This window comes from Carex rostrata, chromosome 21, assembly GCF_964058835.1.
Source record: "Carex rostrata chromosome 21, lpCarRost1.2, whole genome shotgun sequence".
NCBI lineage: Eukaryota > Viridiplantae > Streptophyta > Magnoliopsida > Poales > Cyperaceae > Carex > Carex rostrata.
The window spans coordinates 1,098,112-1,124,412 of record NC_135938.1 but is presented as its reverse complement, the minus strand read 5'-3'; the positions used below and the strand labels follow the sequence as shown (position 1 = coordinate 1,124,412).

Sequence of the window (26,301 nt, the reverse complement as noted above, 5' to 3'; positions counted from 1 at the left end):
TAGCTTTTTCGGACCATAAACGCTGAGCTATGAGATAAAATTGCGCTAACTCAGCTACGACCGCTATAGCTATAATAGCTGACCGCTATTACCGCTATATGAGACCCGCTATAGCTACCGCTATGCTACATAGTTTTTTTTTTTGCAATTTATATGGACTTCTGTACTTCTATTCTTATTTCAAATGCTACATGGTCTTCTACGATAAGTATACTAAACCAAACTATATGCTTTTATTTTTATTTGTGATTTATTCTATCATTCTATATCGAGAAATATTCAAATACTAATTATTCATTTTGATTACTCTTTTTATAGTATTCGTTTGTAAAATTATTATCGTTCGTTTCAATTGAAAGCTGATTTTGATTATTATTATAATTATAAAATGTTTAAATATGTATATTGACTTCATTTACCTTATAAAATTAATTGTTTTTTGTCTATTATAATATGTAATACCATGAAGTATAAACTATTAAATAATGTTACTTTTTAGATTTTTTTTTTCATTTTTATTTGCGTAATTGATAAAAAGTATGTAGACTTAGATTAGTTGTCATTTAGTTGTTACATCAATTCTCTAATATTGATTATGTTGATAATTAGTAGAAATATAGAATATAAAGTTTGAAAAGGAAAAATCGCTATGTGTGATAGCTTCCGCTATAGCTACGCTATTCGCAATAGCTTTTTTTTTTTTGTCTCCCCACTATGCCGCTATAATCGCTATTTAGAACCTTGAACAAAACAGATGAGATTCCATCAAAAGAAGAGAAAAATCTGCGACATTAACAAGTAGAAGACAATTAAATAATTCTAAGCAAATTTGGAATTTTCTTTTATTTGTAGTAAAAAATAACTATAAATTTTAATTAATTAACAAATAAAAAGAGTTTACATAACAGTAGAAGAAATATATTTTAGGCTTACGTTTTAGACTTTCAACTAATGAAATGTTGTGAATCAAAGTAATTTAGGGAATTTAATTCAAACATAGAACGAAGCTCATATCCTTTGCTCGGTAAAACAAGATAAGATTGTGACAATAAATTTTGTTCAATCTATGTAACATATAATACCACACATTAAAAGTAATAGAAATGTTCGCAATAATAGTGGTTTTTTGGCTACCCACTGCATTATTGTTATCACATATATATTATCATAAAGGTCAGACGAATTGAAACCGAATCGAGGAGGGATCGGATTACACCCTTTTTTGGTGACATCAGATAATATCGTGCATTTTCAAAGTTTTCAAAGTCCAAACAGTCGATCCAAACCGTTCAACATAATGGATATGTTAAAATGTGCTTGCAGATCCAATTTTACATTTTTTGGAATTTTTTTTACTATTTATTAAGTATTTAACAAAATCGCTATATTTAGACCGTTGAATTTTTGTACCCATCTTAATAAATAGTAAAAAAATTTCAGAAAAATGTAAAATTTGATCTGCAAGCACATTTTAATATATCCATCAAGTTGAACGGTTTGGATCGACTGTTTGGATTTTGAAAATACACGGTGTCATCCGATGTCACCAAAAAAGAGTGTCATCTGATCCCTTCTCTAGTACTAAATACAATATAATATTATATTAATATTAAATAAATATAATATTAAATTAGATTAATATTAAATAAAATGTTACATTAAATATCATATTGTAGTCATTTAAATAATAAATATAATATAATATTAGTTTAAATATTATATTAATATTAAATAAATATAATACCATATCAGATTAATATTAAATAAAATATTAGATTAAATATAATATCATATTAGATTAATATTAAATAAAATATTAGATTAAATATAATATAATATTAGTTTAAATATTAAATGTAATATAATATTAATTTAATATTAAATTAGTATTAAATGATCATAATATCAAATTAGATTAATATTAAATAAAATATTAATTTAAATATTTAATATGATATAATATTAATTTAAATATTATATTGGTATTAAATAAATATAATATAATATTTTTTAAATATTAAATGTAATATAATATTACTTTAAATATTAGATTACTATTAAATTAAATATTAATTTAAAAATAAAATAATATTAGTTTAAATATTAATATAATATAATATTAATTTTAATTTTAATATAATATAATATTAATTTAAATATTAAATATAATATAATATTACTTTAAATATTAGATTAGTATTAAATAAAATATTAAGTTAACATTAAATAAATATAATATCAAATAAATTAGATTACTATTAAATAAAATATTAGATTAGTATTAAAAAAATATTAGTTTAAAACTTTCAAATGTAATATAATATTAGTCTAAATATTAAATATAATATAATATGACTTTAAATATTAGATTAGTTTAATAACTATTTTATTCACTCTCTATCGCTATTCCAAATATACAATATAAACGACATTTTTACTAATCCGAATAGTCTAAAGTTAGTGCTATTCTCAAACCACTCGAATTAGCACTATTCTCAATCACTAACTTAAAAAACACTATTCTTGCACTATTCCTTGCACGATCCAAACATACATGAAATGAAATCCAATCAGAATCAACAACAAAGGGACTTTCCAGGAGGTCACCCATCCTAGTACTATTCCTGTCCAATTCTTGAGGATTTCATTTCTATAAAGAGGTTTTTTTTTTTTTTTTACCACTACTCGCCAAGCCTATCACGAATATACTGCTCAATTCGTGAAAAAATAGTAAAAAAATTGTACCCATCTTAATAAATAGTAAAAAAAATTTAAAAATATAAAATTTAGTCTTCAAGTACATTTTAATATAGATTAAACATCTAGTGATTTGAATCAACTATTTTGAACTTTAAAACTAGAAATATGAGTGCAAATTAAAACACCTCATTAATTCACGAAGTAGCACAGCCTTACTCTCTCTCTCTCTATATATAACCCAAAATCAGTTACTAAATGTGCTCGCTGCCTTCGTGTCGTAGCTGATTAATTTAAGTTTCACGAGGAACCAATAAAGTATTTGCCAAATTCTCATATATTATATTTCTTAGCTACTTTTTAATTAGTCTTTTCTAGACCTACTAATCAAATTGACCATCGAAAGTAATGAATAAATACAACATATACTTAATAATAACTTTAGTGGCAGCTACAGCAGTAATAACTATATTTTTCTTAAGACAGTCAAATGCTACAACGAAACTAAACAATTACGATGTCAAGCTATTTAAACTTTAATAATCAACAATTGTGGTAAGTGGTAAGATTGTATGTGACAACCTCAAGTGTTTCACTATAGACAACATCCTAACAAGAGAACCACACCTAGCTCAATTATCTAAAATTAAGTTATGTTTGGTTGCAATCTTAAAATAGCAGGAATAGTGAAATTGACATGTCTTAATAGAATAACTTGTTCCAACATTTTGTGAAAATAACTTGTTCTAATAAAACGAACAAGTTTAATTCCCTATTCTTACTATTTTAATATAACCAAACACCAAATAGCTTGTTCTTAAGAATAACCTATTCTCAATCCAACCAAACATCTCTTCATGTGATGTGATAAGATGGGAGCTCAAAACCGACCAAGTACTCAAACCAGATATTAAAAATGGCCGGCCAGTACCTTGCATATGATCAAAAAATAAAAATAAAACCAATTGACAACAAATTCCTCCCTTCCTGCATATGTGACACTAAAGCAGGCAACAACTTTCTAGAACAAGAAGACTTCATGTATGTGCCTGGAGAGAAAAAAGAAAAGACGCGAGTAAAAACAACAAAAATAAGTAATAATGATTATAGGGGGGGATTAAGATAACTTCCACTAGAAGCAAGGACCAAGCAGAAAATCACATATTCACATAAGCTTCAGAAAGACTTCTCCAAGCTATAAAAAGGCAATTAGTGTCGAGCTATTAAGAACAAGTCAACAAATAATAGCAAAAATAATAGAGCAATAAAAAGAACTCCACTACCCAGAACTTCTGTTGAACATATTTTTTTTGTGCTTGCACCAAGTGCAATCACCTTTAACATCAAAACAAACTCCATAAAAGCACGTTGATACAACATAGAGGATATGGCATTGAACAACTCCTTATCACCCATCCTCCCAATCGATATCATCTTCCTCTTCGTCAGATTCCTTGGCCTCCACATTCAAATCTGCTGCCAGCTTATATGACGCCTCTGCATTTCCTGTGTCACCTGGGCAGAAAAAACAGAATAAGTTGCCATTTTCTGGCTGTAAATAGTTCAGAAAGGGTCAGATTAAACACCATAGCGGGACAAATATGTAGTTAAAGAGATAGCAATATAAATGCATCACAGATCCTATACTAGCTTGTAGAAGTAATTAAGACGAAGCAAGCTTTTTCAGTATATATCCTTCACACCTTCCTGATTCCTTCTTTACACCATAAACCAGTTATTGTTCGCCTGTCATTTGAAAGAATACCCTCTACTTGTGCCTCCGAGGCTCCGACATAACCCCATAATCCCCATTGATCACACAATTGTGTAATGTATACAGTTTGACTCGGCACAATATCAATTCTGACCCTTTGCTGCCCCTGTTTTGAGCAGCAAAATAAGGTTAAAATTGAAATTGCTGATGTCAAAAGGTTCTGTTGACCGGAGAACAAGATAGAGAGTTCTTTTTGATATACAAATTGACAGATTTGAGAAGGGGGGGGAGCATCTTAGAATCATCTTTTTCTTTAACTTTTTATTCTAATTATTTATTGAGTCTATGGTACTATGCATATTACGATTTGGCACCGTGCTACGGCTCTATATTCGAGTTTTCAAATTCTAACGGTCGATCCGAACCGTTCATCTTCTTCTCCATATTAATATGTGTTTGGAGACCAAATTTTACATTTTTTGAAATTTTTTTACTATTTTTTTAGATTTATTGAAAATCACTGTTTTTGGATGGTCCAGAATTTTCTAAATCAAGTGATTTTCTAAATATCTAAAAAAATAGTAAAATTTTTTCAAAAAATGTAAAATTTGGTCTCCAAACACATATTAATATGGAGAACAAGATGAATGGTTCGGATCGACAATTAGGATTTGAAAACTCGAATATAGAGCCGTAGCACGGTAACAACCCATGATATGCATAGTACCATAGACTCACTCTTATTTATTTATCATTATAGTGTTGGTAATGGCACGGCCACTATTATTGTACCTGTAGGTTCAGCTTCTTCCCACTCAACGTCATCATTGTCCTCATCACTTCGTTTTGATTTCATTCCCACTTGCCGATGACTTGATGTTTCTGGAGTGCCAAATGACTGGTCTGATGCAGAAACCCCAAATTCTTCTTGCTTTTCTGATTGGCTTCCTGCTGCTGCTTGCATCTTTGCATAGTAGGCAGCCAAATATGCCTTTGTGTACTCATCCTAATATTAGAAACAAGGGAAACAAAAGAACCTTAATATATCCGTAGACAAAATGTTTAGCAGCTTTTCAGGGCTTCACCGACTTTATACAGAGATAATGTTGTACAAATATAAGTCTAGGGTGTTGCATTAACAGCTAGACTGCTACAAAAGCAGACTAATGAAGGGCTAAAAAAATTAAAGCACAATCCATCTACAGCTAAACCGTATCAAATCAGCCAATCCAATCTGATTCCAAACATACACTGCAATGTAAACCGTATGTTCCTCCTGTATCTTTTAATGGGAAGTTTGAAGTAGACCACATATTAAGCTAAGAATTACTGACCATTAAGCTCTTGTCATCTTCCTTCAAATCTGCTTGTTTCTTGTCATCAATGGCTGCTTCTTGAGTGGCCTCTGCCTCAAGACTAGTCTCACCCCTTTGTTCTTTTGTAAGAACCATTCCTTGTTTGATCATCCATGGTGGCAAAACCTTGGCCTTGGTAGGTTTACCTTCGGGCAGTACCTCCTCTCTCACTCCACCTAGATCAACCTCAACCTGATAAAACACAAAACACAGATTTATCAAGTTGCACATGGGTATTAGAAACTTTTGAGAATTATAAGTTGCCAAAAGCTACATGTAATTCCTATTGTTTGATATTTCCATAGCAACTGATGTCCCAAAGAAAGAGATTAGTAAAACCTGAAATAATCTAACACAGACAACCAGATTTTATTCATTATTCATACACAGTATATTCATTATTCCGCTAGAATTTTATAAACCAAAATCACAACAGAAGAAAGTATCACGTTCTTAAGTAAAACGTGAGTAGTTAATGCAGTACACAACAGCAATACCCAGGCAAGCACCAGTTTTGATACTTAAGACTTTGTATATGATGGAAATCATGAACATTAACTTCTAAAATAAAATTAAGAAGAACAAAACAATATCGCATCGAAATATACCTTTGTATCCCCAAGAGAAGGCATTGGTGTGCCACCATATCCTGGAACCTGAGATTTATTAGCATCATTAGGATCAATGTCACCATACGCCATTCCAGCTGCCCTTGCTCTGGTCTCCCATTGTTGAAGTGTCCCAAAATCAGGCACCGGCAAGTCTTTTACCCTTGCCAGTTGAATGGTCAATGGCTTCAGTTGCTCCTGCATTAACATATATTCAAAGAAACAATACAATTATGAGTAAAGCAACAAGTAGATAGTAGAGACACAGCCCAAGTAATATCAGTATAACACGACTTCAATTTCATATCTATTCCGAAAAAAAAGACCCTGCCAAAGCATGGAACACAAAAGGAACATAGACCTGATATACTAAAATGCTGCTTGCTTGAAAAAAGAGTAGGCTGGTCCTCAATGCTGCTTGGTGGAACAAGTGCATCTATCCCACTACTAATAGATGACATTAAATGTCCGATACAATTGCTATAAAAAGCTCCTAGAACTCAGAGAAATATAGCATGACCAGCATAACTAAAAAAATTACAATATCCGCACTAATTTATCAATATCAGTCTTGGCAATAACTGCATCTCAGCTCCAAATGTACTATTTCCATCCTTTCCCATGTAAAGCAACAGTGATCCCAGAAAGCAAATGTAAATTGGAAAATAGGAAGTAAAGAAAAACCTCAATCCTCTGAAGAAGATCTTTCAATTTCTCCCGCCGCCGACTCCTATTGTCATCTCCTTCTCCCATTTCATCAGCTGCAAGTTTGTCACTCTCAGCAACAAGTTCACCATCACATTTTTCACAGTGAAACATATCATCGGTATAACTAATAAGTTGAAGGGCATCAAAAGCTGAGTATCTGCAATCAACACGTGTGACATTGAGCAACATTTCCATCATCCATTAATATTCTAGGGGATAACTCTGCTTAATTATGATGTGGCAATAGAAATGAGTGTGACAAATGCCACCTAGCAGCAGCATATGCAAAAATTAAAGCAAGTTTGTGCTTTTATGAGCAATCAAAAAGACCCTACAATTTTTTTTTTCAATTCTATTACCTTTTTGCACAATTAGGACAGATGTACGTCTGAACAGTGTTCCTGCTATCCAATTCATCTTTCAACTTTTTCTTCATTTTGTGTATCCTATATCTAACAACGTCATAGATCTGCTCATAATTAAAGAAAAGCAAATAAGAACAATACTGTTTAAGATATTGAAGATAAAGCTTCAGAACAGAACCTTAATGATGAATATTACCTGTGCATAGTCCAAACAACAGTACGAATGAGTATGCATTTTGACCTTCTCTTCACCTTCCTTACCTGATTGACGGCCATCGCCAGTCGCTGCAGCAACAGCTGCACTAAATATTTTTGCGCCTTTTGCTGACTGGAAGTGGAAAACATATACAAAAGTGCGAGATTTAAAAAAAAAGATGGAGCAAAATCACATCAAAAGGTTGCTTCAAAACTCCTAAGAAGAGTTTCATTCTATATTCCTAAAATAAAATAAAAAACTGACTATCAGACAACGAGAAACAGAGAGGTCACATTTTGAGTTTAAACAATGATGTAAATGAGGACACTTACTGTTAAACATGGTGTTGCACTGATCAATTTTTCATAAAAAAATGACAAGTCTTGTAAAACATGGTAATACCAGTCATGTTTTCATAAACAAGCAAATTTATGTGAGTACCATACACTATTTTCATATATGTGACAAAGGGATGTTAGATACCTCTTTACGATGGTCTCTAGTGACAAACTTCTCTTCCTCAAAAAACCTCAAAATACGACGGAGTTGTTTTGAATGCAGCTTCAATGCCTTCGCCAAATCTTCCTCTCTAACCCATTGACGCCTGTTGAAAAAGTTAAGTCTGTCAAACAAACAAAGGCAACAGAAATGCTACGGATTGCAAAGTATCAGGAAGAATCAGGTCTGATTCATGTTGAGTCGAAATTTCTTGTTCAAAAATAACATCAGGTCAAATCCAACCCAACTGATCTTGACCAGCAGGCAAAGTATGTTGACCAGTACCCAACATATGTTAACAGTTAACCTGTCACTATTGAGAACTCATTTTTTGTTGGCCTGACAGTGCCAGGAACTGAAATGGTTAGATTCTTTTGCTTCTGGGTTAATACTAGATTTTCTTCTTTTCATATACAATTCTCAACATACAAAGTTGGGATAGTTTGAATCTCAACCTCCTATTTTAACCAAAAGAAAGAGATACAATCAACTGCTAAACTGGTCATATTGAACAGAATCAGCTAATTAAGAGATAAGGTCTGCGGAGTCCACCTGAATCTGCCTTAACTTGGTTAGGCTAAGAACTGCCACCTGACTGAAACATTGTTTGGTACAGCTTAAATTCCTAATTTTTTTTCCCTATATTATGAAAAGTTATTACAACAACTTATGCAAAGTATAAGCATCCGAAAAGTTTTAACTTCTTGATAACAGTGAGGCTTGACTTGTAAAAAGTTCACCAAAATCAGAAGCATCGAATTAATAAACTGGTTTGTAATGATTCAAGATATTGCTTTGCTAGAAATAGAATCTGTCAACATTATTGTAATGAATCAGTTAAATTGCTAGAGTCCAGAGAGAACCCAAATACTGCAGTTAAAAGAGGAAAACATGCTCAAAAAAAAAAGGCAAGCATTTTGAGCATTAAAATCTCAATAGCATACAAACTACCAACTTGACTTCAAACAAATTGCCATGCCATTATCGAATAAAACTATCAAACTGATGGCTATTAGCTAACCTTGTGAGAGCATCAAGGACCACGACAGCAATTCCTCTGTTGTCGCTTCTACCAGTCTTTGGTTGGTTATCACCTTTCATGGTAATGTCATCATAGAATGCTCGAGCAGCGAGCTTCACCAATCTGCATCACCATGAGTTAATCCAAATAATGCAAAGTCAGGTGTAGAATTTTATTTATTAAGTAAAATGAAATGGAAACTGAAGCAAAGATAAAAATTGCATACCTATTGAACGGCTCAAGACTCATAGTAAAAGGAAAGAGATAAATCTCAGACTTGGGAGTCTTTCAGGTGGGTTTCACTAGCGCTGAAATTAAAGTCAAAATCAATCAGATCGTAGATAAGTATCGTAAAATGGAGGTTTCATACATTGCTCTTGCGTAAACCCTAAGATTGTTAGGGGCTGCTCAGTACGAAATAAGCAAGAAATATCATATAGGAAAATATAAACAAAATAGAGAGAACATAGGGGCAAAGGCTCGTAAAACCATCAATTCATACATCTAGATTAGGGTTCTGGCCGCCATCGGGCGACAAATCGATAGCGAAAGTTACCGAGAGGGAGAAAAGCGAAATTTCAAGATATAGGTGGAGGAGAGGAGAGAGAAACCCTAACCGGACCTTCAAGCAGGTAGGAGAAACCATTGATGATGCGAAGAACTGTTCTGTTTCGTGTTTTTCTTTCTTTTCGTTTGATGTCTGGTTAAGCTGAGCGAGATAAATGGAAGAGGGGAAGTAAAAGAAGTAATTGAGAGAGAAATTGGGATTTGTTCAAAGCCGCTTTCTAAAAATAGCCCCCTAACTTTTTCAGAATTGCTTAGCGATCATTTGGAAATTGGAAGCCGCTTTCTAAAAATGAATCAAGTGTTATGAATAAATATTAAATGTGCGGATGTCATTCATATTTATTCATATTATTCATATTGTAACTTCCATATTAATTCTCAATTTATTTTTTCACTACTTCATGTATATTGATGCCCACTATTATTGGAATTCATTTCTCCATTTATTATTTGTTTGGTTTTCATTTACAATTTGTAGCCTATAAATAGAGGCATTGTAATATTGTATTGTATATATATATATGAGAAATGTATGAATAAAGAGATTGCCATCTTTTCTCTCTATCTTGTTTATTCTTCTTTATGCTTGTTTATCTTTATTTGATAACAAATAGTTTAATTCTTGCGTTAAAATATATATATATATATATATATATATATATATATATATATATATATATATATGGCTGTGGCTAATTTGCTGCCGGCAGCATTTCTGCCGGTGGTGCTGCCACTGTTTTTTCCATTTTTTGATGTTCAAACGACAAATCTAAACCGTTAGATGTTTAATCTATATTATAATCTACTTGGAGACCAAATTTTACATTTTTTGGAATTTTTTTACTATATATTAAGCTGGTTTGAAAACCGCTGATTTCAATGCTGCAGAAATTTACTGAAATCAGCGGTTTTCAAACCAGCTTAATATATAGTAAAAAAATTCCAAAAAATGTAAAATTTGGTCTCCAAGTAGATTATAATATAGATTAAACATCTAACGGTTTGGATTTGTTGTTTGGACATCACACGGCTAAATATAGCCCCGGCAGCACCTCTGCCGAAATGCTGCCAGCAGCAATTTAGACAGACCCTATATATATATATATGAACATCACATGAACTTTTATTTTAAATTTCTTCATTTATGCTTATTTATCTTTATTTTATAACACGTTAACAGCACGAGAGCTCAACTAGTTAAAGATTTGAGGTAATTTTAATAACTTTTATTTCAATTTTATTTATATAAATAATACTTCCTACTAATTGCTAAATGAAATAAGTTATCAATTTATTTATATTTATTTTGAGATGTTTAGTATGATTCATAGAATTTTATATGAAGTGCATTTTTTAATTTAATCTTCCCGAAGAAGATTTAAAAGGAAAATCTTCTTGAAGAAGATTTATATGATGTATAAATATTGTATAGTGCTTCATATTTTTTTTCTTCAATAATTGAATCTTCTTGAAGAGAATTTCAAGAGATATTACGAAAATTCTCAATTTTATAAAATGCACCGAGCAATTGGCCCGAAGCCATTGTAGCCATTTTATCAACTTTTTCAATTCATATTATTGGCACGAAGTCAATTCATCTCTAAGGAATTCAATTTAACTGAATATCATATTATTGAATTTTAACATTTATTGAAAATTGGCCTGAAGCCATTCTATCATAGTATTGATTTCAATTTTAAATTGATTAATAAGAAATTGAATTTATTAAAAATTGGCCCGCAGCCATTCTGTCACCATAATTCAACTTTTAAATGTTCATATAATTTTTTTTTCAATAATTCAATTTTTCGGAAGAAGATTTTCAAAACAATTCTATAATTTTGATCTTCCCGAATAAGATTTTAAGAAATTTTCCTGAAGAAAATTAAAATAAAAGTTCATGTGATGTTCATATTTTTTTAAATTTTAATCTTTATGAAGAAGATTTCAAGAAATATAATTTGTTCAAGAAGATTTTAAGAAATTTTCCTGAAGAAAATTTCAAGGAAGAAGATTTTAGAAAAAAAAAATTCAAGTAATCTTCCTGAAGAAGATTTATGTGACTCAAAAAAAAAAATAATAATATGAGAAGATTTCAATAAAGTTTATATGATGATGTAATCTTCCCGAAGAAGATTCAAGAAATATTCCGAGTTCATATACTATCTTTTACATTACATTATGTTAATAAAATGGCCCGAAGCCATCTAATTATATTGTTAATGGCCCGAAGCCATATGAATATAAATTATTGTTATATAGACATGGTAATGAAGAAAAAACGCATCATTCCACTAGAAGTGGAAAAATAAATGAACAAAAAGAATTACCACTAGAAGTGGAGAAATAATTAGAAAGTGAAGATATGTTCGCTTCTCAGAGTGTGCTTACAAAGTTCCAAATACAACTAATTGTACTTGTTTTAAACCTTGAATCCACTCACGTCTAGGATTGCAAGTGTACAATCCTATCCGTGTAGTAAAATAAGGTATCGATCCTCAGGGACGGTTAAACTCAATTCTAGACTTTCACAAATCCAAGTTAGGTACTAGAAGTTTGAAGAATTGGGTTTGATTCGTTTCAATTTCTAAATTTCAAAAGACAATTCAATTAAAGGTAAATGAAAGTGATTAAAAGGTTTAGTTTTGAATCAATTATAAAAGGTGTTCTTACGGTTTCAGACTTCATCTCCAAACTTTCCCTTCTCTGGACCTATCATACAACTCGCATCATCTCTGATGCGACCTGTGTGATGCGACTCGCATCATCTCTGATGCGGGTCGCATGGCCCTCGAGCAGAGCTGACATGAGTTCGTATCTAAGTTGATTTCTTGTGCGAGGCTTCGACCTGTGGCTCTCGCCTACTGGTATCTAACCTAGATTGATTGTCTGGTTAACTAGAAGTATCTATAACCTCTCGATAATAGAAATTTCACCTCTCGGTTACTATTGATCTTAGATCTACTTCAAGTGCTCAATTACAATTACAAGATACATCAAGGCCAAATTACTAGAAGAGATGCTATAGACATCTAACAGTAGACAATCAAGAATCAATCAAGAAATCACAATCAAGCAAACAATGAATACTCAAACAACAATCACACAAGTTCAACATTAGATCAAAACATCATTCAACTCAAAGAAAAGGTTTGGAGATTACATCTTAACCCTAAGAAACAGGGATCTACTCAAGCATAACAAAAGTAAACATGAAAGAGAGAGAGAATAAGCAAATCATGATGGAGCTCGAAGATCCAAAGTATATTGGAGAGGATCTTGAAATCTTCCCTTCTCTTCTTCTTCAATCAAGCTCCAATCTCCTTCTTCTCTCTTGATCTTCGCTCTTTTGTGTTCTGGAATGTAGAGGGGGAAAAAGCTCCCCGAATTCTGGCACAGGACCTCCTTATATAGGCAACCGAGTTGACTTTGGGCTTGTCAGATTTAATTTGAACTGGGCGGCAACAGTTGATGCGACTCGCATCAGGTGGATGCGACTCGCATCAGATGGTCTTCAAGAGAGAGCAGTGAGGGTCGCATCGCAGGTCGCTTTGGGCTTGGATGCGACTCGCACCAGATGAATGCGACTCGCATCGGAGCTTCCTGAAGTCTGCCAATTGCCTGATTTTGCCCAATTTCGCCTGATTCCTGCAAAGTAAGAACCAAAACTTAGCAGTACCACATTCTATGGATGTTCAATGTAAAAGGCACCCTTTGTTGGTTCAAAACATAGATTTTCGTATGGAAACAAGTCGAAATGATAGGTCTAATAATGTGATAACAAACTCCCCCAAGCTTAACCTTTGCTTGTCCTCAAGCAGAAATCTAAACATTGGTACCAATCTAAATTCTAAATGCGAGTTTCCTAAATGTAAGAATTTATATGAGTTGTTTCAATTGGGAACTTTAAAAATCATGTTGGTATAACTTGGACTTTCCTATTTAACCTTGATTCTCCACACAAATCGACCAACCAAACTTCAAATTCTGAAATATTTGAATACTTGTAAAGCTGAGCACTTGAATCAATCAAGTTATCATTTATCTATTTAACTATTGTCCTCATTTGTGGAGATTTTCCCTTTTTAACCCCCCCAAGCTTGGAACAAGCTTAGGTCAGAAAGTTGCAGACTTCGCGTGTTGATATGTGCAAAATTTTCTTTCTTTTTTTTTTTAAGTGGGAGACGAGCTCAAAGGCGCCCTAAAAAGGACTTACTGCTAGTACTCTTATGTTCTCCGTCTTTTCGTTTCTTTTTTTTTTTTTTATATATATATTTTTTTGTTTTATTTAGGAGATGAGCTCAAAGGCGCCCTAAAAAGGACTTATTGCCAGTACTCTTGGTTTCTCCATCTATTATTATATTTTTATTCTTTTGCACATATCATGAATACACACATCCTTTGATATTCATTCATACCAAATGATATCCCAAACTTTCTTTATCAATAACCCCCATTTCCCTATTTGAGAAAGCACAGGTCAATTTCTAAATGAGTTTCTCAATGCATTTCAAGTTTTCATCATTACAAATGGTCAAAACATTCGTCCTCATCAGTTTGTTGGTTAATTATGGGATAGTTCGAATCTCCTAGGGTCATCCTGATCAACACCAACAATTATGTTTTAAAGTTTCCAATTTACACAATCACACAAATTCCTACCTAAAAATGCAATAAACAAGTAAACATGGCCTAAGTAAGAACGAATAAATCCTAAAAATCCTAAAGTCACCCCCCAAGCTTTGTCTGAGCATTGCCCTCAATGCTTCAAGACTCTAGGATAAAGCAAAGGGAAGGGGAGAAGAAAAACAAACCTGCTCAGTCATCGGAGGGGTCGAACCTCCAATCGCGCAAAACATCCTCAATGTCACCCACGCTGCGCTGTAAGTCGTAGAGAATGGCACCCTGCTCAGACCTCATGTCATAGACGAGGCTGTAGATATCCTGGATAGTGGGTGAGGGAACTGGTGGTGGATAGGAAGGACCAGCATATGAAGTGGAGGGGCCAGCATGATAGGTAGATGTGCCTGCCTGGAAGGGAGATGTGGCTGCCTGGAATGTGGAATCATGGAAGTGCATAGGAAAAGTGTAAGGGTGGGCAGGAGAGAGAAGGACATCTGGCATGGCGACGTCATCATGGACTGGAGAAGTGGGCTGGATAGGAGGAGAAGGTGGCGCCGGCTCGTCTGGCAGGGGCTCGGTGAAAAACCAGGTGCTCTCATCATCGAAAGACAAGGGTGCAAGGCGGAGAGGCATCAGATGCAAGCCATGACCCTTCAGAGCCCAGAAGTACCGAGAACGGTGGCCAGCAGGACCGCGCTCAATCTTTAGAAAAGTCGCCCGCTCGTATGCCCTGGCATCCAGGGTGAGATGGCCAGTAGAGAGAGTGAGTGTTACATTCCGAAATTTTAAAACATGATTAAATGGATAAAACGATCAATTGACTTAAATAAAAAGTTTAATTAACTTAACGATCGTTCAGAAATTTTCTGACCAACTAAAACGAAACTAAAATTTCGTAATATAAATAATTTATGAAATTATGTATAATAAAATTTAGAGATTTAGAAATAAAATAAAATATAGCAATATGAATAAAATTATAATTACTCGGTAAAAATAACAACTCAGAAAACCCGTTAAAAGAATTTCCTTTGAAATTTTAGAAAGGAATAAATTTATTTAATTAGATCCGTGTAAATAAATAAATAATTTAATTCTAAATAAGAGAATAAAAATACGAATTCTATGTACCAATATAGTTACAAAAAAATATTATGAACTTTCGATTCGAATTAGAGTAGAAACAGATTTCTTAAACCAATTAAATAACCTTGTTGAAATTCTGGATTTGTTTGGACCTTTGGATTTAATCTAAAACGGATCTTAAATGTTGTAACTTAAATTGTGGAATTTTATCAACCATTCATCTCAACCCAGCACGAATCTCAAAGCAGCCCTATTTACTCTCCCCTTCTCTCTTTCTCTCCTCTCCTTCCCAAACTGTGACAGAAACAGAACCCCCCCCAAGCCCGTCCCTCCCTCTGTCTACGCCAAACCCAAAGGGGGTTCCGCCCCTCCGCCCCGTCCCGTCGCCGGCGAGCCGCCCACGCCCCACGGCCACCCTCTCCTCTCTCTCCTTCTCGGTTCGGACAACCCCAGGCCGCCCCTCTCTCTCTCTCTTTTCTGCCTCCCCTCCCCTCTCTTGAAACCCTAGAAATTAGGGTTGAGGGGTTGGCTCGGTGCTGACCCGGTGCTCGCTGGATGCCGTGCTGGTTCGGCTTGGTGGTGTTTTGGTGCTGCCTTGGTGCCGTGCTAGTGGTGGCTGGTGCTGCCCCGGTGTGTGCTTGGTGCCGTGATGGTGTTGGTTTGGGGCTGCACTGGTGCTTGATTGGTGCTGTCTCGGTGCGTGATTGGTGCTATTATGATGCTTGATAGTGCTCGATTGTGGTGGCCACAAGGCACGGCGAAACCCTCGGAACATGCCACTTTCTTTCGACATTGTCTCTTGCGGTTAATTTCTAAAATTTGTGAATTGTGTGTATTGATGAATCGATTAATGTCGTAGAACTTGAATTGGCTAATTATCGAGTTTGGTTGTTGATTTTCCCGACTCGATCGAATTGCTTGAATTATTTTCTTTGAGACCCCTCTGTCGTAGGTTGTGGCAAATTTTAATGATATTGAGGGGTGTATTGTAGAATTATGTAAATTAATTAAGTAGTGGTACCAAATCATAATTTTGTAGATCCTTAGTAATTTCCCTTACTATGGAGAGTTGGGTGTAAATTTTGGAGAATTTAAATTACAGCGATCAGTTTGAGTATTGACAGGAATGAAAGGAAATAAAAAAAAATGAAAATGTGTCTTCTCTGATTTGTGTTAAATTAAATAAGAATTTGAAATAGAATCTGATTTAGCCTTCGGTTTAGGCCGAAAATAAAATATAAAATAATTAAAAGGCCTTATGTGATTGTTAGGAATAAATGGACCAAATTGCGTGATGTGATTTATTTTGAGATGTAGGCCGGCTATGCATATGTATAATTTTGTTATGGGCCTTTGAAATAAATTGTTGTGACATGGGCTTGAATTGAAGTATTTGTAGTAGGCCTTGAGTTGAATTGTATAAATAGGCCTATAAATTGATTTGAATATGACATGATGTGTATATGTAAATTTGGAATTGGAATTGAATTGAAATGATTATAAATGAGCCGAAAGGTATAAAAGAATTGACGAATTGAAAGACGACTTTTGGAATTTAAGTTTTGAGAATGTAACCGAACTAAACCAAGTAATCGTATAATATAGGTGTAGGCTCAGTCGAGCCAGATTTCGCGAGGCAATTCGAGACGCCTGATCTTTAAATTAAGCGGTACGCTCGTCATAATAAGGTGCGGGATTCTTGGACTTGTTTGATACTTTATTTTCAGGAATTAAACTGTTTATTCGTTTGTCATGTTGAATGATTAATTGTTGCATATTTTGGAATTCATACTGCATATTGATTCTTGCATAAATGAGAATGATTGAATTATTTTAGTTAAGGTTGATTGGCATGTTGGTATGGTTATTAATTGTTTAGTTCTATGAATTGTGCTTGTTGTGAATGAATCTGCCAGGCCGACCTGTTTAGGTGGCTGGATAAGGTAACGGTGACCTATCCGTTGACCGGTGTTTATGAATTTGCCAGGCTGACCTGTTTAGGTGGCTGGATAGGGTGACGCTGCTGACTTATGCGTTTGACCTGTTAGAATTTGCCAGACCGACCTGTTTAGGTGGCTGGATAGGGTGACGCTGCTGACTTATGCGTTTGACCTGTTATGGATTTGCCAGACCGACCTGTTAAGGTGGCTGGATAAGGTAACGGTGACCTATCCGTTGACCAGTTTAGTGGATTGTGCAAGGCTGATAGCTGATTGTGATTCTATTTTAATGAAATTGCAAAGTTGAGCGGTATGGCTAACTTTGATTCCGTGTGTTTGCATTTGTGTCAAGTTGACCTGTATTGGTGACTTGTAACCAGACCTTAGGAAATGGTTAAGCCAAACAGCAATTGCAGATGGGTGTCTGATAAAGGGTCCAGCTTGGTTGGCCATCTGTAGGCGTCTGTAACCCTACAGATGTGGGTTTGATAACGGTTCAGCTCGAAAGAACATCTGTGGTTGCTACCAGTCATATTGAAATGAGTTAAGCCAGAATATATGTTGTGTTTTGAAAACCATCTTGGAAATTCCGTAAACTGTGTTTCAGGTTGATTAAACTGTTGTCGAGTAGCGGCATTCTGTTATTTATGATTATATGTATATCTGTTTGCATTGTTATTGTTTGGGTTTCATTGTTGAATATAGAGTTTGATTGCAAGTCCAATAATCTAAACTGTGGCAAATTTCGCACTGAGGATTTATTCTCACCCCCCACCTTCCCGATTATTTTCAGGTTTATTTTACGGATGCAGCGAGTGAGGATATTGGTAATGCATATAAAAGATCCACTGCCTTGCGTGTATATGTGACGCTTGATTTATACACGCGGCAAGCTGTCAGACCCGCGGGATTTGGGGTGTGACAGTGAGGCCTGCGGTCGAGACGCCAAGCCTGTCAGCGATCAGGGTGACATAGGCGCCAATGCGAACAGCGCCACCCACCTTCGTATTGCGCTGGAGATCCACCCAGTGACGGACCATGAACAACATCAGGTCCGGTCGCACCAACTCAGCCTCAGGACGGAGCATGTGGTCCATAAGGCAAAGGTCCTCCTCATTGACTCGGGCTGCAGTCTCCCCGCGTGCGAAGATAGAGCAGCCGATGGTGCGCTGGATGCACCGCAGTACCGGGTGAGAGATGGCAATGCTGCGGTACTGGGCACTGGTGGCACTCATCATCCCAGAGATCAGACGCCAGAAATGAGCCTTGTCGAACCCCACGCGATGGTCAAGGAAATCGGTATCGGGGTTGCTGTCAAATCCGAACCACTCACGGAGTCGGACCAGAGTGAGCCGGTGCGTCTGGTTGAGCATCTGGAACTTGATGTAGTAGTAGCCATGCACATCCTGACGCAGCTTGAGAGAGGAGAGGAATTCGAGGGTAAGCTCGGTGTAGCAGTTACGCTCGATTGCCCAGAAGGCGGGAGTGAACCCGATCCTTCCAGTGAGACGAAGGAATTCCTCGCGAACCCCAAAGGCATCCAAAGTGTCGAAATCGACTCGGCGCGTGTTCTCATAAGTGCGCTGCCTGAGGTAGAGAAAGCGTTCCAGCATACCATGGCTGGAGAGAGTGAAGTGAGGGGCTGGGTAGTCTGCTGCTCGGGGGGTTTCCCTACCCGAGATGGGGTCAGAGTCATCAGAGTTGTACTCTATAGTGCCCAACCCTGCCCCTGCCTGTGCGGGAGAAGGGTGATAGGAAGACTGAGAAGAATGAGAAGAAGAAGAGTGAGAGGAGTTACCACTGGTGCGAGCTGAACTGGCGCCTAGCTGAGACCAGTCTTGGTCCTCAGACTCTGAAGGGGAGGGAGTAGGGTCCGGTATCCCCTGTTGGATACGGAGATCCCTCTGTCGGCGAATCTCGCGTTGTCGGCGCTCTTGGTTGTGCTTGGATCGGAGCTCGCGGTTCATGGGTGATTCTGGATCACTCATGATGGCTGTGATGCGAGTCGCCTGACTGTTGATGCGAGTCGCCTTGTAAGCGATGTGAGTCACACTGGGTGGCGATGCGAGTCGCACTGGGTAGCGATGCGAGTCGCACTGTCTGGTATCTGGTGGAAGGGGCGATCTAGCAGAGGCGGAAGAAGAGAGAATGAGAGGGTTGTGATCGTGGCAATGAAGAAAAGGGAAGTGAGAAGGAGGTTTCGGCAGGGAGAGATGGAGATGGGTGTGATGGATGGAGAGGAGGTGAAGGCCGGCGGATGGAGAAGGGAGAGGCTAGGGTTTTGGGTTGAGGGGTCGGTTGAGGCTCGCACGGAGTTGATTCGAGTCGCAACGAAGAAGAACGAGGAACAGGAGAGGTGGGGCTCGCTGGGCAGAGGAAGAAGAAAGGAACAGGAGATGTGCGGGTGAGGGTTATATGGTGAGACTCGCGTCGTTTGGGCGCACCCTTTTGATGCTGCGTCGGTTCGCATTGATGCGAGTCGCATCATGTGGGATGCGAGTCGCATCGAGTGATGCGAGTCGCATCTGAGATGATGCGAGTCGCATCAAGTGGAAGTTGGTAATTCTTTTCGATAAAAAGGAAAAATAGCTAACTAATCTAACTAAAAGTAAACTGAAAAGGCTTGGGTTGCCTCCCAAGAAGCGCTTGTTTCAGGTCTCAAGCTCGACCTTCTCTGTGCTAATCCTCCGGTGAGTCGGGGTCAGAGAGGTCTTGAACAACCCGCTCCTGATAATCATGATCTGCCACATAGTGCTTGAGACGCTGACCGTTCACTTTGAAATCCCCACATGTGTCATTCCCAATTTCAATCGCGCCGAAATGGTGCACCTTTCGTACCACAAACGGACCTGACCATCTGGTTTTCAATTTCCCAGGAAAGAGTCGCAACCTGGAATTGAACAAGAGGACCAGATCGCCTTCCTTGAAGTCGCGAGACATGATGCGTTTGTCATGAATTCGTTTGGTTTTGTCTTTGTAGATCCTCGCATTCTCGTATGAGTGCTGACGCATCTCTTCCAATTCGTGCAAATCGAGGATACGCTTCTCTCCAGCTGCTAACAAGTCCATGTTGATAGCACGAGTGGCCCAGAACGCTTTGTGCTCAATCTCAACTGGCAGATGACACGGCTTTCCATACACCAGCTTGAAAGGGCTCATCCCAATCGGTGTTTTGAATGCTGTACGGTAGGCCCAGAGTGCGTCACTCAATTTCAAAGACCAATCCTTCCTTGTTCTTGCCACGGTCTTCTCCAAGATAGATTTGATTTCCCTGTTGGAGATTTCAGCTTGGCCGTTCGATTGAGGATGGTAAGAGGTGGAGACCTTGTGCGTCACTCCATGTCGCTGCAGGAGATTGTTGAATTGACGGTTTATGAAATGTTTCCCTCCATCGCTGATGACAGCTCTTGGCACTCCAAAGCGAGGAAAGATGACATCATTGAATAATCGCTTCACTGCGTCTGAGTCAGCTCTTCGACAGGCCACCGCCTCGACCCATTTTGAAACGTAGTCAACCGCAACTAGAATGTACTCATTTCCACATGAAGCTGGAAATGGTCCCATGAAATCTATGCCCCACACGTCGAAGACTTCGACCTCAAGAATGGAGTTGAGAGGCATCTCATTGCGATTAGTGATGTTCCCAGTGCGTTGACACTTGTCACATGACATCACCAAGGTTTTCGCATCCTTAAAGATAGATGGCCAGAAGAAACCACATTGTAAAACCTTGGCGGCCGTTTTGGAGAACGAGGCATGTCCGCCATAGGCGGATGAATGGCAGTGCTCGAGAATGGAACGTGTCTCTTCATGTGGTACACAGCGTCGGAGGAGGCTGTCGATCCCTAACTTGAAGAGAAAGGGATCGTCCCAGAAATAGAATTTTGTGTCAGATTTTAGCTTTTTCCTCTGCTGGTAAGTCATGGCGTTTGGTAGGATCCCAGAGGCAAGGTAATTGGCCATGTCTGCATACCAAGGGTCTGGATACCTGCTCAGGCGGGTCGCATTGACTCCCATGCGAGTCTCATCATGAAGGATGCGAGTCGCAAGACACTCCATGCGAGTCGCATCAAGGTGAGCCAGAGTTGAAGCGGAGAAGAGCTGCTCGTCGGGAAAGGAATCATCGATTGGCAAGTCGGCAGAACTCTCGTCATCCAAACGGAGTCTGGAGAGATGGTCGGCTACGGTGTTTTCGACCCCTTTCTTGTCTCTGATTTCAAGATCGAATTCTTGCAGGAGAAGAATCCATCTTATCAGTCGAGGCTTTGCGTCCTGTTTTTTCAACAAGTACCTGAGCGCGGCATGGTCGGTGTAGATGATGATCTTTGAACCAACCAGATGCGACCTGAACTTGTCAAGAGCAAACACAACAGCAAGAAGTTCTTTCTCGGTAGTCGTGTAATTCATCTGGGCAGGGTCTAGCACCTTGCTAGCGTAGTAGATGGCACATGGCATCGTTCCCTTCCTCTGCCCAAGAACAGCTCCTACTGCGTAGTCGCTCGCATCGCACATGATCTCAAAGGGAAGAGACCAGTCAGGTGGTTGCAGGATAGGTGCTGAGATGAGAGCCTCCTTCAAGCTGTGAAAAGATTTGACGCATTCTTCAGTGAAGACAAAGTCAGACTCCTTGATGAGCAGATTGGTCAATGGCTTAGCAATCTTGGAAAAATCCTTGATGAACCGACGGTAAAATCCAGCATGTCCAAGAAAGCTTCGAACTCCTTTGACGCTCGTCGGAATCTCTAGTTTCTCGATCACTTCGATCTTGGCCTTGTCGACTTCTATGCCTTTTGAGGTCACGACATGTCCAAGGACGACTCCTGACTGGACCATGAAGTGGCATTTCTCCCAGTTCAGAATGAGATGGACTTCCTCACATCTCTGCAAGATCTTGCACAGGTTGGTCAGACAAGTGTCGAAACATGTTCCATACACTGAGAAGTCATCCATGAAAATTTCAACCTCTTTCTCAATGAAGTCTGAAAAGATGGCCATCATGGCTCTTTGAAAGGTTGCTGGTGCATTGCACAGACCAAATGGCATCCTACGGTACGCGTACGTACCGTAGGGACAGGTAAAAGTGGTCATTTCTTGGTCTTGTGGGTGAATCGGTATCTGGAAGAAACCAGAGTAACCGTCCAGATAGCAGAAGTAGGAGTGATCTGCAAGTCGTTCGAGGAGTTGGTCAACGAATGGCAGAGGGAAATGGTCCTTGCGTGTGGCTGCGTTCAGCTTCCTGTAGTCGATGCACATGCGATGTCCCGTCACCACACGGGTTTGGACCAGTTCATTCTTCGCATTTCTCACCACCGTTGCCCCACCTTTCTTTGGCACCACGTGGACTGGGCTCACCCACCTACTGTCAGAGATAGGGTATATAATACCGGCGTCTAGAAGCTTGAGAATTTCTTTCTTGACTACCTCTTTCAGGTTCGGATTGAGCCGTCTTTGGTGCTCAACAGATGGCTTGTGATCATCCTCCAAGAAGATTCGATGTGAGCAGATGGACGGGCTGATCCCCTTCAAGTCGTTGATCGAATACCCAATCGCCCCTCGATGAAGTGTCAATTTCTCCAAAAGCTTGGCGGTTTGTTCGGGATTCAATTCGGCGTTTACTATAACGGGGAGAGATTGATCTGGTCCAAGGTACTCATACCTGAGGTTGGCCGGTAGAGGCTTGAGCTCAAGAGTGGATTTCTCTGCCTGGGCTTTGATGCAAGTCGCATCATGCTCCTTGCGAGTCGCATCACACTCCTTGCGAGTCGCATCAGGTGTACTTGAGTCGCCTCCATTAGCTCCAAATTCTCCAGACCTTAGGATGCGACTCGCATGGGGTTGATGCGGGTCGCATCCAGTCTCACCAAAGTCAGCTGCTTTCACATCTGCTCCACATACTTCCGAATTCGTTATTTCAACTTGCATTTCAGACAGAAATTCGAAGTGCTCGTTCATACTCTCATTGGTCCGCTCAAGAAGGTAGTCTTCTACCAAATCCGTTAAACATTCTTCGATCACATCTACTCGGAAACAAGATTCGGTTGAAGGATACTTCATGGCACGGTCGATTTGAAAACACACTTTCTCTCCTCCAAAGTTCATGGTCAGCGTTCCCTGAGAGACGTCGATGATTGCACCTGCCGTTCTGAGGAAAGGTCGTCCCAAGATGATGGGGACTTCCTTATCCTCTTCCATCTCCATGACAACAAAATCGACAGGTACGAAATACTTACCGACTTGAACTGGTACGTCTTCCACAATGCCAAGTGGTAGTCGTACCGAGGAGTCTGCTAGTTGTAATGACATTCGCGTTGGTCTGAGCTCACCTACCCCCATTCGCTCGTAGATCGTGCGTGGCATGAGACTCACGCTTGCTCCTAGATCGCAGAGAGCTTTCCTGATTGTCGCTTTTCCTATGATGCAAGGAATGGAGAACTTACCTGGATCGTCCAATTTGGGAGGTAGGTCGTTCTTCAGAATGGCACTGCATTGTTCTGTCAACTTCACCGTTTCATTTCCCCCCAAGCTTCGCTTATTGGATAGAATATCCTTCAGGAACTTGGCATAGGAGGGCATTTGAGTCAAGGCATCGGTGAACGGGATTGTGATTTGCATGCCTTTGATCACCTCAGTGAATTTCGCGAATTGTGCGTTCAACTTGTTCTCAGCTAATCGTCGGGGAAAGGGCACAGGTGGTCTGTAAGGTTTTTCAACTCCTTTCCCTTTCTCTCTGTCAGACTTGTCAGATTCCTTTGATGCGGGTCGCACTGTACCAATGCGAGTCGCATCCAGAGGTTCTTCTGGAGTCGATGCGAGTCGCACTGTGGTGGTGCAGGTCGCATCAGGGTTGATGCCAGTCGCATCAGGGTTGATGCCAGTCGCATCAGTTAGAATCTGATCAGTTGGGAAAGCTGGTTCATCGTACTGGGTCCCACTCCTCAGTGTGATCGCCTTAGCTTCTCCTCTGGGGTTTGGTTCTGGCTGCGCTGGCAGTTTGCCAGGTTGAGGTTGGCTAGAAGTGACGATATGACTCAGTTGCTCCAACAATTTGCTTTGGGTGGCCATTTGAGTTGCCATTGATTGCATTTGCTCCCACATCATCTGGTTCATCTTCCCTTGCTCGTGTGTGAAGTTCGTCGCATAGGGAGGCACATACGGTCTGGAAGGGCCAGCTTGAGGTGCTCGGTTGTTCTGATTGGGGAAGGAGGCGTTTTGGTAGAAGTTTCTGCTGTTGCCTCCTCCAGAAGAATTGTTCCAGTTGTTGCCGGATGATGGATTGATGAAGGAGTTATTGTTGTTGGTGGGGTTGGTGAAAGGGGGCCTGGGAGCATTGTTGAAAGGCGCAGGGTTGTTTTGATTCCTATTCCAATTCTGTTGTTCCATTGGATCCTTGGAGTAGGATCGGTTGAAGGGAGGTTTTGGAAAAAAGGAAGGTTCATTGTTGATGGAATTGACCTGCTCGCTCTCCTCGTCAGCTTGCACCAACGGACATTGCTCGTAAGCATGTCTCTCATCACCACACATGACGCATGCTTGAGGTTGCTGTTCAACTGCTTTGACGCTGAGCTTGTCCATCGCTCTCTGCATGGCGTCCATCTTAGCGGTGAGAGCTGTGATGTGATCCACCTCGTACTTGCCACCTCCTTGGCTACCTCCTTGGCCTCCTCTTCGTCTTGAATTGTCACGGCCGGACCATTGCTGGTTCTGCGCCATGCTGTCTATCAAGTTCATAGCCTCTAAAGGCTCCCTCGACATCAGCACGCCTCCAGCAACAGCGTCGACGTAAGCACGAGTGCTTTCGTTCAAGCCGTCATAAAATGTTTGGATCAAGAGCCAGTCTGGTATACCGTGGTGTGGGCAAGAGTATTGCAATTCTCTAAACCTTTCCCATGCCTCATTCAGGGGTTCATCAAAAATTTGACTAAAGCTGGTCAGGTCATGTCTTACCTTGGCAGTTCGTTTATGAGGGAAAAATCTGGTCAGAAACAATTTGGACAATTCCATCCAAGTCAAAACTGAGTCCCTAGGTAAAGATCCTAACCATTTCTTTGCTTTGTCCCTAAGAGTGAAAGGAAATAGAGCAAGTTTGGTGTAATCAGCATTCTCACCGTTGGTTTTGATGGTCGTGATGCACTCAAGGAATGTTTGGAGATGAGAGTGCGGGTCCTCGTGGTCGAGTCCATGAAAGGTGTTCTGCTGCACCATGTTGACAACTCCCGGATTGAAGTTGGGTTGTTGTCCTGGAATGCGCGGCAGCCGGATTGCGCCTCTCACATCTCCAGCCCTTGGTACATTGAACTCTCGCAAGGTCCTTGGCATGAAGACATCCATGTCGTCGTCAGACTGGTCAGTCAAGTCTTCTCGCTCTCTATTTCTTTCTGCATCCCTGTCCTCCCTGCTCGGATGTTCTGACATTGTCTCTGTGATGCGAGTCGCCTCAGTAGTGATGCGAGTCGTTTCGGTTGTGATGCGAGTCGCGCCAACCTCTGTGCGGGTCGCTTCAGTTGATGTCTGAGCAGAAACTGTGTCTTCTGGAGGTGTTTCGTCGAAGAGTGGTCCTCTGCTCCTCAGTTGGTAAGTCAGCTTGTATTTACCTGCAGGAGGGGGAATGAAAGCCAGTTTTTTTTAGTAATAAAGAAGTAAAGCAAAAGAAAAGATACAAACTAAAATCTAGATTAACTAAGAAAAGTGTAAATCTAGAGAGGAATTGATAGCCGTCCCCGGCAACGGCACCAAAACTTGTTCGCTTCTCAGAGTGTGCTTACAAAGTTCCAAATACAACTAATTGTACTTGTTTTAAACCTTGAATCTACTCACGTCTAGGATTGCAAGTGTACAATCCTATCCGTGTAGTAAAATAAGGTATCGATCCTCAGGGACGGTTAAACTCAATTCTAGACTTTCACAAATCCAAGTTAGGTACTAG

The 26,301-nt window shown here is 39.0% G+C and overlaps 1 protein-coding gene across 7 annotated transcripts; it reads right to left on the bottom strand.

Moving 5' to 3' along the window:
* Positions 1–3,137: 3,137 nt before the first annotated feature.
* On the bottom strand, positions 3,138–10,020 carry LOC144573127 (transcription factor efuD-like). 7 transcript variants are annotated; one of them, XR_013517885.1, is made up of 12 exons: positions 9,780–9,905; positions 9,389–9,464; positions 9,163–9,285; positions 8,127–8,247; positions 7,644–7,775; positions 7,442–7,551; positions 7,059–7,239; positions 6,350–6,572; positions 5,746–5,936; positions 5,204–5,417; positions 4,033–4,212; positions 3,138–3,892 (listed from the first exon to the last, which is right to left on the bottom strand). XR_013517885.1 is itself a non-coding variant. In XM_078322820.1 (11 exons), the coding sequence occupies exons 2-11, from the start codon at positions 9,409–9,411 to the stop codon at positions 4,106–4,108; spliced, it is 1,422 nt and encodes a 473-aa protein (XP_078178946.1). In that variant the 5' UTR covers positions 9,412–9,470; positions 9,785–10,020; the 3' UTR covers positions 3,138–4,105. The 7 variants fall into 7 exon arrangements, 6 of the variants coding, with proteins under 6 accessions (XP_078178946.1, XP_078178945.1, XP_078178944.1 ...); XM_078322820.1 differs by having other exon boundaries at positions 3,138–4,212; positions 5,746–5,958; positions 6,375–6,572; positions 9,389–9,470; positions 9,785–10,020; XM_078322819.1 differs by having other exon boundaries at positions 3,138–4,212; positions 5,746–5,958; positions 6,375–6,572; positions 9,780–9,942.
* Between the last annotated feature and the right edge of the window lie 16,281 nt (positions 10,021–26,301).

Excerpts from the sequence above, each read along its gene's own strand:
- LOC144573127 (XM_078322818.1), bottom strand. The coding sequence starts at position 9,411 with ATGAGTCTTGAGCCGTTCAATAG. Across the intron at positions 7,552-7,643 it reads GTTGTTTGGACTATGCACAG|ATCTATGACGTTGTTAGATA; the intron begins GTAATATTCATC and ends AATTATGAGCAG. Across the intron at positions 7,240-7,441 it reads TGTCCTAATTGTGCAAAAAG|ATACTCAGCTTTTGATGCCC; the intron begins GTAATAGAATTG and ends TGTTGATTGCAG.